This window comes from Dermochelys coriacea, chromosome 8, assembly GCF_009764565.3.
Source record: "Dermochelys coriacea isolate rDerCor1 chromosome 8, rDerCor1.pri.v4, whole genome shotgun sequence".
In the NCBI taxonomy this organism is placed as follows: Eukaryota; Metazoa; Chordata; order Testudines; family Dermochelyidae; genus Dermochelys; species Dermochelys coriacea.
The window spans coordinates 104,165,211-104,179,679 of NC_050075.1; the positions used below are offsets into that span (position 1 = coordinate 104,165,211).

Genomic DNA, 14,469 nt, shown 5'->3' on the forward strand with positions numbered 1-14,469 from the left:
ATAGACGTAACTCTCAGAGGTGTAGGAAGAGACAATGCAGAGACCAGCCTAGGGTCTGGACCAAGGGAGGGTAAGGTAGACGGGTGGGTGTTGTTTCAAAAGCCTTCTTCTCGCTATGCTGTGCTCCTGCTTTGCTTTAAGTGGGCCTCTGGATTCACAGCTGGGCCGCTGGTCACAGCTCCCAAAGGGAAGAATCTACACGTCCCAAGGCCAGCCGGACCTGCTGGGGAAGCGTGGTCGATCCACGGGGGGCAGTAACACAGGATTGGGTCTAAGGGAGGAGAATCGCAGTTTTCCACCGGAGGGGAAGTAAAGGCACAAGGCCAGAGACCGGGGGGTAGAGGACAATGTGCATTTGGGCCCTGTTATCTGAGGTGCCCGGAGCAATGGATAATTATACCTACACCACTGCTCCTTCCCTCCCCCTCTGCAACACCTTTTCCTGCCCCAAAGGACTCAGGGGTCAAGGCCTCTGGAAAGATACAACCCAGCATAGAAGTGAAGGGGGTTTGGTCCAGCTTTGCCAACCTTAAGTGGTTGAAAATGGTGAGTCAGGTCTCTGAAATCATGGGATTAGCTTTGAAATCATGGGATTTTTGTTTTAAAATAATAAATGTTTGAGTCTCTGGTGTTAGAGCCATTAGTAGTCACATGGTCCAGAGAAGGTTAGAAACTCTTTTTAAGACGAGAGCTGAGATTCTCAATCACCTGAGTCCAGGAGTTGGGGCTTTACGAAAACTTCCACTATCACGAGACTTGGGATAAAATCACAGCACTTGGCGGCACTTGTTCCTCTATCTTTTTATGCAGGGGTGGCCAACCTGTGCCCTGGAGCCCCATGCGGCTCTTCAGAAGTTAATATGCAGTTCCGTGTCTAGGCACCGATTCCGGGACTGGAGCTACAGGCGCCAACTTTCCAATGTGCCGGAGGGTGCTCACTGCTCCACCCCTGGCTCTTCCAGAGGCCCTGCCCCCACTCCACCCCTTCCTGCCCCCTCCCCTGAGCTTGCAGTGCCCTTGCCCACGAATGATCGGGAGGTGTGGGGAGGGCTGATCTGTGGGGCTGCTGGTGGGCAGGAGGCGCTGGAAGCAGGGGGAGTTGATGGGAGTCCGCTGATGTATTACTGGGGCTCTTTGGCAACGTACATTGGTAAAGTCTGGCTCCTCCTCAGGCTCAGGTTGGCCACCCCTGTTTTTATGGGTTACTTAGCAGAGGGGCATGGTCTTGATGCTTTTAAATTATTCATGATTCCGGTATTGACCCTTCACCTCTGGTCAGCCTGTGCTAATCTCCCCACCTCTCTCTCCACCCTCGCTACTGGTTGGCAACGTTGAAGCTGGCACCGTCAGCATGCCTGCCTGTATTTGCCGGGTCCAATAGGCGGTGGCCATTAGGGCATGAATTCGGCAAAGCCCCGAAGGACATGTTCCAGAACGTGCTTAGATCCCACGACTTCAACTGCACTTAAGTGTGTGCTTAAAGTTAAGCATGTTTAAGTACTTTGCGCTCAGGGCCTTGATATAAACACATGGCACAGGGGTGCGACCCAGGTATCTGGTGAACGAGGGCTTACCTCTGCCTCAGTTTCCCCCTGCCTGTTTCACGTGCTATAAATTGGTTGCTTAGGAAGCAAATTGAGTGACATCTGAGCGTCGGGGTGTTTCCCACACTCCCCTCCTTTGCTCTGTGTCATCCCCCACCCAGATTTCTGCCTTCCATTTGGCCCTGCTTCCTGAAATGCTGATGTAACAGGGCAGAGCAGTGGCGTGTCTCCTTGGCTAGCTGCTGCCTGCTCGTGGAGTCAGTGGCTGGGAGGCAACCCTTTCTGATACCAGGGGGAGATCTCTCTGCTGCAGTGTTGCAATTTTTGGTCGCTCCCCTCCTCCGCCAACCCAGGCAGGCTGCGTGGCCCGCTGAGGGGAGTCAGGGGGTGGAGGTGGCGTTCCCCCCGGTCCTTGGCAGACCCCCTGAAACCTCCTCGCGGTCCCCCAGAGCCCCAGTCAAGAACCAGTGCCTTAGTTAACCAACTGTTAGCTTTAACCTAGCTAGCTCAGGTAACGATAGTAATGAAGACGCCCTGGTGGGCAACCCAAGTACATAGCTGGGTTTGAACCGGGAGGGCTAGGCCATGCTCAGACTTATGTCACCGCATCCCTACTACTCTGGGTTACAGCTCCCACGGGTGTATGCCTCCCTGGGCTGGAGTCGCAGCTTAACCTGTAGTGTAGATGTGGCCACGGTGTCAGGTGGGTCAAAGTGACCAGTGTGGGAAGAGAGGGTGATCTGCGGGGTGAGGGGCAATAAAATGACGGACGTTTAGCAGAAGTCCCAGCCCTACGTTTGCCTGGTCTGTCTTGTCTGTTCACACCCTAGGGGCGGGACTGCCCCTTACCATGTCTGTGGACAGTGCCTGGCACGATGGGGCCCTGATCTCAGTTGGAGCCTCTCGGTAGGTTTGAAGGAGGGTTTCAGACTCCCCCCAGAGCTTTCCCTGCATGGCATACTGTAGTTCAGGCCCGTGGGCTGCCCACACCTCTCCGATCACCGTGACTTCTACCCTCAGATGGTGACCACGAGAACCCACCGGCTATCGGTCCATGCGAGCATGACCCGAAGGAACCTGGCTAAACTCAACCATCTTGTGTGTTGGTTCCCCCACCTCTGGCTCTGTTTCTGAGCCCAGTGGCCTTATGGCGTTGCTGCCAGCGGGCACTTGAGACAACCAGATCCTGCCTCTTTTCAGGATCTGGCTCCGAAAGGGTCGGGGATGTGCGTGTGGGGGAGAGAGGATTTACAAAATAAAACTCCTTGGACAATATACACCGAAATGCAGTGGCCGTCCCCTAGGAGACACCGCAGCTCAGCCTGGCCCAGCTGGGATTAGCTCCCAGGGCTATTCCAGAGCAGCCCCAGTGAAGCAATTTGTCTAACGGGATTTGGGTAATCCCCAGCTAATCCCCTCCCCTGCCTCATCTACCTGGGCCTGACCTTTCTCTCTGGATCAGCTCCTTTCGCTTCATCTCCCCTCCCACCCCGGGGGCAGTTTTCTCTCCTCTTTTCTCCTCCCTCCCTCCCGCTGTTTGAATTTGCTGCTCCCTCTCCCTTCCTCCCCTCGATGCATCTTTCCCTCCCCTCCCTCGGCCTTGTCTATTTTTACCCTCCAACTGGGCCCAACGCTCCTCCTCAAACCCCGAGCCACGCCGTGCCCGCCTGCTTTTCACATCCTCTTCACTTTTTCTCTCCCTCTCTCTCTCTCTCTCTGCTTGCAGCTTATTCACTCTCTCCTTCCCAGGCTCCCTCCCCACGCTTGGCTCCCTTCTGCCGCAGCAGCGAGGAGACCTATATATCACAGCCAACAAGGAGGTGTGTCTACTGACATCACCCTATAAATACTGTGCGGCAGTGCAGGAGCATAAGGGGGTCTGGGGGCGGGGGGCCGGGGGAAGCGTGAGCACTGCACGGAGGACCTTGCCTGAGAATCTCTTCCCCCCCCCCCCAGAAAGGGGAGGCTGGGGGCAAGGGCAGAGAGTTGGCAGCTTCCTAAGCCCATCTTTCCCTGCTCTCCCCGGCTGGCAGGGAGCCCTGGGCAGCTGCAGGCGGCAGACAGAGCCGGGACACGCCTGGCACCGAGTGGTAAGGGGCACTTTTTTGGAGTTGCGGCACCACGGCTAAGTTGTTGTTGCCGGACGCAGGCTGCGCTGGTGGAGGCATGCCTGTGGCATGGGCAGGCGAGGGTAGGAAGTGGATCTGTGTGTGTGTGTTCGAGGTGGGGGGAAGCAGCTGTCTCTCCCTGTGGCTAGCTATTTTCTGCTCCTAAGAGCTGTGCACACTGGTGGCGGTGGGCAGCAGAGTGAAGGGGAGGCGAATGACTGACTGGCTCTGACCAACAGGAGCCAAACGGGCTTCTCTCCTACATGCCTGGGTTGTCGCTGAATGCTGCGTGGAATCACGTCGCTTTGACTTTACGTGGGTTTGGTGTTCCTCGGGCAGTTATATCCCTGAAGCAATTTTTGAAATGTACCCCCGCTCCCTCAAAAAATCCCCCATCTCCGCGTATTTCACCAGATCCTGGCACGGATCTCCGGCTGCCCTCTGGAGGAGCGTTATGCACAGGGAGAGGTGTATTAACGACTGTCCTATGGAGAGAGGGCACCGTGCCCAGTTTCTCCTCTTTTTGCCACTGCTTGTCCCCGCTTTTCTTGCCTGCGGTGCCTGATCCCTGCGGACGCGGGACCTGGCCGAGATGCCCATGTCTCCCGCGGTCCCGGCGCGGCGTTTTGGGTGGGAAGCTGGGCTCTGCTGGTGCATCGAGGTGGTGATGATTTAAGCATTAATGTGCTCTCTCTCTCTCTCTCTCCCGCAGGGACGGACCAGGCAGGCGATCGCGGACAGGACGGGATCGCAAGCAGCGTTGTCTGAGAAGACGGAGGGCATCCGGGCTGGCGGGTGTCACGGGAAACGTTAGATTAAACCCGAGCTGGGGGAGAGACGGGTAACTGCAATCTCCTCCCTGCGCTCACAGCGGATGGCACTGGGATAATTACGGATGGCTGGCCTGATGGCGGCACGCTCTTGACCCCTCGGAGCTGCCTCCGATCCCTGCGCTCTCGGAGTGGGAGGCTGGGAGCCGGAGCTGTGACTCTGGGGGTGCCCAGGGGGAGTGTTAGAAGTTCTGGGAGCAGCTCTACCAACCTCCTCTCTCTGCCCCCCACAACCCACCTCTGATCCCAGTCCATCGCCCTCTCTCAACACCTCCCAATGCCCGCTGGGACTGGCGGAGAGCCCCTGGCATGCGAGTGACCCCTTGTCACCAACTTCCTGCCATGGCCTCGTCGGACGGGCTGCAGTACCGGGCGCTCTATGAGTATAAGAAGGACCGGGAGGAGGACCTAGCGCTGTGCCCTGGGGACCTGGTCACTGTCAGCAAGGCGGGATTGCTGGGCACAGCCAACTACAAGGAGGGGGATGAGAGGAGCCCCAAGGGCTGGCTGAATGGCTTCAACGAGCGCACCAAGGAGCGGGGCGACTTCCCGGGCACCTACGTGGAGTTCCTGGGCCCTGTGAGGATTGTGGCCACCGCTCTCAAGGCTCGGCCCAGGCCTGTGCCCCCCACTCCCACCAGCCAGCTGTGGGGTGAGTACCAGCTGAGGATGTGGGGTGGGCAGGGAGCGGCTGTTTGATGGATGTGTTCCTCTCCTCCCGGGTAGCAGCGTCTCAAAACTCCTTGGCCAAGGGGCGGATGTTGTGGGGAGCTACTCTCGCAGCCCCAGGCTAAGGTCAGCCACGCCACCCTGAGAGCCCATCTGCCAGGGAATGGGAGGACCCCCTGCCCACGCATCCCTTCCTCTTTGGGGGCAGGGCTATGTTCAGACAGCTCCCACGGCCTCCACGTGGCGGGAGGTCAGGTAGCTGGGCCTCAAACCCCGTGGGCTCTATGTGGCAAAACTGGCCCATGCCCCCACAAAGCGGTTGCTCCGTCAAGCACACCTCCGGAGGGTGGAGAGGGGAGGGGTACATGCCTCCAAGGCACCTCCTTCAAGTTCATCTTTGCATGTAGAAAGTGGGGGCTGGCTGGACATGTGGCTCAAGATGTTTGAGCCCAGCCAGGCACGCGGCTCCTAACCAGTGGCAGAGATTCAAGAGCGAGTCGGTGCGACGCAAGCTGGCTGGGAGTACACTGTGCTGGGGGGGCGGGGGGGGAGGATATTGGCACGGAGTCCTGCAAGCGTGCCTGGGGTCTCACAATCAGGGCCTGTTAGAGACCTCGATCCTGATCACGGGATAGGACTCTGCTGGCTCCTGATTTACACTGGCCTGCATGAGATCCGGTTCTGGCAGGTTTGGCTCATGGAGCAAGCTGGCTTTGGGCCACTGGCTGGCATCACAGGTGACTTTGAATAGCCACCAAAGCTGGGGCAGGACGGCGCTGCTAGCACTGCTGTGGAGCCCCGGTTCTGTGGTATTTGCCAGGTAGTCCTGCCTTCCAATCCTCGGCAGAAGAGACGGGGGCTTCCTTGACACCGGGGAAATTAAGTCATCCAGGGCCCTCTGGATGCTTGAGCTGCAGTTTTCCTCTGGGAAGTGGGGTTACCTCTGCCGGGGCATGAGGGATGGCAGACCCAAGAGCTCCCTCAGTGTCCCAATGGAGACGCACGCCAGCCCCAGAGGTCAGATCGGCTCAAAGTTTGGGGGGCTCGGATCTGGGAGGGGGGATGCAGTCGGTTTTGTTCCAAGCGTGTTGCAACGTATGCACCGAGCCCATCGCTCCTTTGAGCCAGGCTGGCCAGAGCATTGAAGGCTGAATGAATGGGATCATTTACGTGCGCCATACAACTCAGCGGAGCGTGTCCAAATTTGTACCAGTGACAAACAGAAGCTGGCAGCACTGCGAGCGAGCCCAAGGCGAAGTGCCCCTCCAATTCTGCAGGCGATCGGGCACAAGAGCTGGTAGGGAGGCAGGGGAGAAAAGGCCCCATAGCATGCTACCCTGGGGAGCCAATAGACAGACTGAATGCCCAGCCCCCAGCAAGACAACTGGTCAGTGGGTAGGATAGGGCATGCAGTGTAATGCTGGCACCAAAGCTCTTTTGAGATCTATAGCTGGAAAGTGCTGGATAACAGCTTGTTATTGCAGCTGTGGGGGACCATGGAAGGAACATCAGGAGCTGTATGGTCTTAACAGATATGTCCCTATGAGAGGTGTGGCTGTAGAGGTATAGGATTTCCTTTCAAGGACCCACTGATGGCAAAGGGAAGGCAGTATGTTTCTCCCTAGCTTAGAGTCCTCGCTGTCACTTACTCTTTCCTTTTCCCCCTCCCAAAATGACTTCCAAACTCGTTTCTGGTGTAATTAGTTGTGTATCTGTCCTGCCTTAGTTTCCTGTGTTTTGCAACTTTAAAACTCCTCCCTCTATAACAATCTGCATGGAGTGGTACACACTGTGCTCTCACCGGAAGGCTTTATATTCGTTCTTTCTTGATCAGTTGCTATTCAGTTGATAATCGAAACTCATTCTGACTTGGTGTGGGACTCACCCCTGCGGTGCCTCCTGCTGGTTGTCCAGGGAATTAGTATTCCAGTCCCCAGAGCATCCTCTGCAGGCCACTGTCCCATTTGCCACTGGGCCCCAAGTCCCACCTGGACCCCGGTGCCCCTTTTACCCAGGGTGCTGCTCCCTGGCAGTACCCCCACAGATCTGGGTCTCCCCTCCCTGGGGAATCCCCACCTCGCCTTAGTCTATGGCCACTGCCAGTCATCAACTAGCCCCCATTCCCTGGGGCCCACTGCAGTTTATCCCACTGCAGCCACTATCACAGGCAAGAGAGGTTTGGATCCACTGCCTTTGCCTACCTTTGGCTTCCCCCTGCAACCCCAGTACCTATTTGGCCTTCTCCTAGGCCTCTAGCCAGGGGGGTTTCCAGGCTGGAGCTCCCCAGGCCTTCCTCCAACCCTGCTCCACTCCAGGTACTATGGTACACTCCCCAGCAGCCAGGCACTTCTCCCTCAGCCTTTATAGGGCCAGTTAGGTCTGTTTGGGGCACGGCCCCAGCTGCGGCTGCTCCGCCAATCAGCCCAGCTTTTCCCCTGCCCCAGCCCTCTCCCAGGGTTGTTTTAAGCCCTTCAAGGCAGGAGCAGGTGACCACCCCAATACACGTGGCTGCTCTTGGCGTATGGACAACTCATAAATCCTGAACCTCAGGTCAAAGAAAACGGCAGCAAAACTCTTCTCTTTTCACGGAGTCACTTAAAAACAGGAGCACGTTTCTAGCTAGGGTGCTTGGTGAGTTGCAAATGTATAAGTATTTGTAGAGACTGTGAACCGATTCTCCAGCAGTGAAATCCAGTGCTGCCGTTTGTTGTATGTAGGGTGGAGTCTCAGGTGGAATGTTCTTGGGTCCGGTTTCTGCATTAGCAGTTATCTGAGTTTCAGAGTAGCAGCCGTGTTAGTCTGTATTCGCAAAAAGAAAAGGAGTACTTGTGGCACCTTAGAGACGAACAAATTTATCAGAGCATAAGCTTTCGTGAGCTACAGCTCACTTCATCGGATGCATTTTCCACCAAATGCATCCGATGAAGTGAGCTGTAGCTCACGAAAGCTTATGCTCTAATAAATTTGTTAGTCTCTAAGGTGCCACAAGTCCTCCTTTTCTTATCTGAGTTGTATTTGAATGAGGATGCCCAGAGTATAGTAGGGCCTAATTCCGCCCACCCTTGGGCCCGGATAAGTCAGGAGTCACTCTGGAGAAGTCAATGCAGTTCCATAGCCTGAGAGGAGAACTCAGTCTGTTGGGGAAGAAAATTAGGTTTGTTGTTATTACTGCAGCCTGATCATTGCTACGTGTGTGATTGTGTTAAAGAAACCCCATTTGACTGCCCAGAGGAGAGGGGAAGGGATGAAGTGGAAGGCTGTTTAAACCCGTGTTGCTGGCAGAGCAGGGTGTCAGACTGGCTGGGATTTTTCCCCCGCAAAGCCAAGCAGTTTTATAAATCTGTTTAGGTTGCAGGGTCTCACTGGTGCAATGGTTCCAGGCATGAAATCTCTGGCTAACGTCACATCTCACTGACTTTCAGATTATGCAACTGTTTTTGTTGGAGGGAGGAGGGGTTAAGGCAGTGGCTTTCAACCTTTCCAGATGACTGTACCCTTTCGGGAGTCTGATTTGTCTTGCATACCCCCACGTTTCACCTCACTTGAAAACGACTTGCTTGCAAGATCGGACACAAAAATACAAACATGTCCCAGCACACTGTTCCTGAACAATTGCTGACTTTCTCACTTTTACAATATAATTATAAAATAAATCAATTGGAATATAAGTATTGTACTTACATTTCAGTGTATAGTATATAGAACAGTATAAATAAGTCAGTGTCTGTATGAAATTTTAGTTTGTACTGACTTTGCTGGTGCTTTCTATGTAGCCTGTTGTAAAACTAGGAAAATGTCTGGATGAGTTGTTGTACCCCCTGGAAGACCTCTGCAGACCCAGGGATGTCCAAACCCCTGGTTGAGAACCACTCGGTTAAGGCACTGAACTGGGAGTCAGGACGCCTGGGTTCAATTCCCTACTCTGCCACAGACTTCTTTTGTGAACTTGGCCATGTTACTGAGCCTCTCTGTGCCTCAGTTTCCCATCTGCAAAATGGGGAATAACAATCCACCCTTGATCTGCCTTGTCTATGACTATAAGCATAACGCCAGCCGACCCTGGTCATTGGCGGGCGGGATCGAACCTGGGACTTCTGAAGTGTAGATTGTGAGTCTCTACTGGCTGAGCTCAAAGGCCCCTAGACTCTCTAAGGGGGGGCAGAGCAGCACACCAAGCAGGCATGGGTTACATAAGCTCTTTGGAGTAGGGACTCTCCCCTTTCTTTGCACAGCACCCAGCACAATGGGGCCCTGAGCTCAGTTGTGGTCCCCTGGGGCTATTGTACCTCAGATTAGAAATCAGTTGCTAAGGCCAACATCGTCAAATTTAGGTGCTTAAACTGAGGCACTCTACCTCCATATTTAGGCACCTGACTGAAGAGACCCTGCCTGTCAGAGAAGCCAAGCACACGCAGCCCCCCCACCCCCAACTTAATCTTTAAAAAACATTGAGTATAGCTCGGATGTGGGTGAGCCAAAACCTCTGCTTGATCGCAACACGTGTGCAGTTACATAATGCACCCAAGCCAACAGAACCAGCCTGGTTCATTCTCCTCTCCGCCAGGCCGTGGTAAAGGAGAAATCTCTCTCCGGGCATAAGGTCTGTTCGCTTCCTGGCTGGGACCTCTGCTGGGTTTACTCAGATCGACACAGTGTGACCTACCCGTGTCCGAACTCTCTCAAGGACCAGCTTAGTATCTCCAATCCTCTGGCATCTGTCTGCCTGGCTTGTGTCTCATGCGGGGATTTCGAACCAGGTTAGCAAAAGGGCTTGTGTAGTTTTGAAGCGTGCTAGAGCATTACGCAGTTTTGTTGATTTTGAATGTCTGTTTCCTTTCTTCCTTGCCATCTCCCTGAACTCGATGAGTGAGCCCCGCGTTCAGAGGGCCTGGCATAGCATTGTAAAGTCGCGGGGATGGCTGGGAGCAAAGGGTGGTAGCAATGCCCCATATGGTGCTGCAGGATCATGCCACACCTGAGAGGTCCACAGAGAACGTGATTGATTTAAAGGAGGATTAGCCTCTGAGGAGTGACATGAGGGGGTGTCCTTATTAGATTTTTCTATTCCTGACTATTAAGGCTGCAAACTCCACCTGGGATTGGCAAGCCCAGCTGGCTTGCCTCAGCAGCAGTGAAGCTTCTGTGATAGAAACCGAGCCGGCCGTTCTGTTGGCGATGCCCTGGGCACAGCACAGAATCCAGCTCGCTCTCCCGTAGCCGGCTGGGCTCTGCAGGAGTGAATGTTTGCAGGTGAATAAAGGGCCAAATTCAGCTGTGCCCTGCCTCCTTGCAGCTATTTACCCCGGTGCCAAGTGAGTAAAGCCACTACTGAAACAGCATGGCAGCATTTTGCACCTACTTTGCATCTGTGTAAGCAACCACATACAGGACAGGGCAATGGTGGATCAATCCCGGTTTGCACGCCGACACAGGGAACCGTGTTTGTATAGCTGGCTACTCACTCTTTATTTTTAAAGCTATCGCCGCTAACCCAAAGACTCAGCTGGACCTGGAAGTGGCTGCAGAGGGAATTGCCTTAAATTAACTTTTGACAGGTTGCCATCAATCAGGGCTTTGCAGCCTGTTTCCATGGGATTTCTACCCATTCCCCCAAGAATACAATTCTACTAACCTCCAAAGGCAACTCCTGTAAGGTTCCCAAATACACATCTGGGTTGAGTTTCTCTGGAAAATAGCCAGCAACGGTTACAAATACCGAGATTCCTTAAAAGGTGACGACAGCACGCTGGGTTGACAGGCCTGTCAGAGGATGAAAGTCCTTTCTCTCATGAGCATCTCATAATCATAGAATCATAGAATCATAGAATATCAGGGTTGGAAGGGACCCCAGAAGGTCATCTAGTCCAACCCCCTGCTCAAAGCAGGACCAAGTCCCAGTTAAATCATCCCAGCCAGGGCTTTGTCGAGCCTGACCTTAAAAACCTCTAAGGAAGGAGATTCTACCACCTCCCTAGGTAACGCATTCCAGTGTTTCACCACCCTCTTAGTGAAAAAGTTTTTCCTAATATCCAATCTAAACCTCCCCCATTGCAACTTGAGACCATTACTCCTCGTTCTGTCATCTGCTACCATTGAGAACAGTCTAGATCCATCCTCTTTGAAACCCCCTTTCAGGTAGTTGAAAGCAGCTATCAAATCCCCCCTCATTCTTCTCTTCTGCAGACTAAACAATCCCAGCTCCCTCAGCCTCTCCTCATAAGTCATGTGCTCTAGACCCCTAATCATTTTTGTTGCCCTTCGTTGTACTCTTTCCAATTTATCCACATCCTTCCTGTAGTGTGGGGCCCAAAACTGGACACAGTACTCCAGATGAGGCCTCACCAGTGTCGAATAGAGGGGAACGATCACGTCCCTCGATCTGCTCGCTATGCCCCTACTTATACATCCCAAAATGCCATTGGCCTTCTTGGCAACAAGGGCACACTGCTGACTCATATCCAGCTTCTCGTCCACTGTCACCCCTAGGTCCTTTTCCGCAGAACTGCTGCCGAGCCATTCGGTCCCTAGTCTGTAGCGGTGCATTGGATTCTTCCATCCTAAGTGCAGGACCCTGCACTTATCCTTATTGAACCTCATTAGATTTCTTTTGGCCCAATCCTCCAATTTGTCTAGGTCCTTCTGTATCCTATCCTTACCATATTCATCCTCGCAACACCCCTGTGAAGTGGGGAAGGGCTAGGGCCCGTCTCCCTTCCTCAGATGCCTGATCTGAAGCATGCAGAGTGTCCTCCTGATGTTGCATCATCATAACACATGCGTTGGGAAATTGCATCAAGAGGCAGCCGTTATGACATTGCAACTCTCTGTCCTTGGCAAGTGGGCAGTGTCAGGACCTGCACCAGGATTTTCTGTGGCCAGCTCCCTCCTGGTGTGGGATCTGCCCCCTTCCATCCTGGTTGTTCAGAGGGGAGGGTGTCTAGTGGTTCTCCTGTTTCGTCTCCCCCTACTATGCCTGGTATTTTGATCATGCTGCCGTGCCAGTCACCCTTGGCAGAGATCTAGGTAAAGCAAGCAGAGCGCTGAGCTAGCCTGCATGCGACTCTAGATGCAGAGGAGGGGTGTCTCTGCCTTGTTCGGTGTTATTCCATGTGTTGTACAGTGGGCTGCCTTTCGTATGGAAAGGGCAGTATGGAATCACAAGGCATGTCCTGGGCCAGCGCAGAGTTGTCTGTGCCACGCCTGCCTTCATTATGCCCCGCTCTGCTCTGCAGTCTGTCATCTGAAGGATGGGTTTATTCAGTAAACGCTATCTGCCCTGTCCGCAAGCAGGTCACGGTCCTCTGAAATGCCTTGCTGAACTTCAGTCAATGAGCCTTGCCTTGAGGATCACAGGTGAAGAGCTCCTTGTGCCTCTTCCATCTTTGAGCTGGGCTGGGCGGTTTTCATCTTCTGGGGAAGGATCAATCCAAAGGGGCAGGGATGCCACTCACCACAAATACTCACAGTGAGAATGTTTGTGGCGTTTGACCAGTTCTACCCATTGCCAGTTCTCCCTAGTGACTTGATCCAAGTTTGAACCCAGGTCTCGAGACATGAAAGGCTCATAGTTAAGGCTACATTTTAGTCACGGGTATTTTCAGTAAAAGTCATGGACAGGTCACGGGCAGTAAACAAAAATTCATGGTCCATGGCTTTTACTATATACTCCCATGTGACTGGGGTCCCAGGGGGGCCAACTGAGGTCGCTCAATTAGGATGAACTGCAAAGAATAGGGCAGACAATCCCCCAAACTGGTGGATATTCCAATACTTCTATTTACCAAGCCAGCATAAAACAGCTTCCTTATTACCTCACTGGTTACTCAGAAATCCAAACAACACAGTTTCCTTAAAGTGATCCAGCCTCAGGCCTCCATCCAGGTACCCATGTCAAATATGATGAGGATTACTGAAAATCTTATTCATTATGTAAGAAAGTTCTACCAATCCCAAAGGATCGGACACTTTACCTCCCAGGTTAATGAATATTTCAGATCTTACCCAAATACATGCTTACAGCCAATTCTTATTAACTAAACTAAAATTTATTTTAAAGGAAAAGAGAGACGGTATTGGTTAAAAGATCAGTATACATACAGATATACGTACAGTTCTTGAGATTCAGATTCATAGCAGAGATGGAGAGCTTTGTAGATGCGAAGAGTTCTTTCAGAAATAGTTCATAGGTTATAGTCCAACGTTTGTATTCAAGGTGGTCCAAACAGGACTGGGATCTCAGTCCTTAGGGCTGAGGCTTCCCCTGCATGAAGCATCAAGCAGGGGTGAGATGACAGGATCAGGACCCAAGGGTCTTTTATACAGTTTCAGGTCTCTTGTGACAGCTTGGAGTCCTTAGGCAAACAATAAGCCTCATGGGGACTTGGAAGTGGACCATTTCCTAAGAATCGCTGGTAATTATCCACACAGATTAACATAAGACATTTGCCTGCTTTTCCATCATTCGCAGCTGATTTGCTGTACATTTCAAAGAGAAGTGAATGCAGTGATATCCTGTGTTTACAGTTCATTTAAATGTTAAGATGTCCTTTTGATCTCTGAATTAACAGAATACAGCATAGACAGGGACTGTTCAATTACATTGTTGATCTCTACCAATACATATGTAAACACACAAAACCACAAATATTATCTACTAATATGTTTTTAAGGGTTGAATATGAGTCATTTATCCTACAGGATGCTTAACCCTTTCTAGTCATGCATCACACCCTGACTAAAATTTGGGTGGTAGGGGTGATCCAAAGGTGCTGCATGGGCTGGGGGAGGTGGCGCGGGACTCCTGCTGGTGCTGGGGGTGGGACGGTTGGCGGGGCTGGCAGGCTCCCTACCTGGCTGCATGTGTCCCTGCAGCTCCTAGGCGGTGGAGGAGCTAGGGGACTCCTCGCACTGCTCCGCCACAAGCGCCGGCTGCACAGCTCCCCTTGGCCAGGAATCGCAGCCAATGGGAGCTGCGGGGGCAAGGCCTGTGGGCCATGCCAATGGGAGCTAGGGAGCCCTCCACCCTGAGGTAAGCGTGTCCCCCAACTCCCTGCCCCTAGCCCTGAGCCCCCTCCCACACACTCAAACTGCTGCTGCTGACCCACGAGCCAGCACCGGCCACTGCAGAAGTCACAGAGGACATGGAAAGTCACAGAATCGGTGACTTCCGTGACCTCTGTGATAGACTCGCAGCCTTACTAATAGTCCATAGCCACATGGTGGCTGTATTTCTGTCAATGGTATATTTAACTTGCAGGAAATTATTCAGCCACTAGATGTCTGTGGGTGCAGTATTGAGTTCCAGGCCGGGTGTGTTCA

At 53.1% G+C, this 14,469-nt stretch overlaps 1 protein-coding gene across 1 annotated transcript in view; it reads left to right on the top strand.

Moving 5' to 3' along the window:
- Window positions 1-3,377: 3,377 nt before the first annotated feature.
- The window catches only part of LOC119859766 (phosphatidylinositol 3-kinase regulatory subunit gamma), a 341,485-nt gene continuing 330,393 nt past the window's right edge, over window positions 3,378-14,469 (top strand). The window contains exons 1-2 of the mRNA XM_043520241.1: window positions 3,378-3,634; window positions 4,365-5,134. Of these exons, the coding sequence (XP_043376176.1) occupies window positions 4,792-5,134 (343 nt within the window). The 5' untranslated portion in view covers window positions 3,378-3,634; window positions 4,365-4,791. The remainder of the gene's footprint in view (window positions 3,635-4,364; window positions 5,135-14,469) is intronic.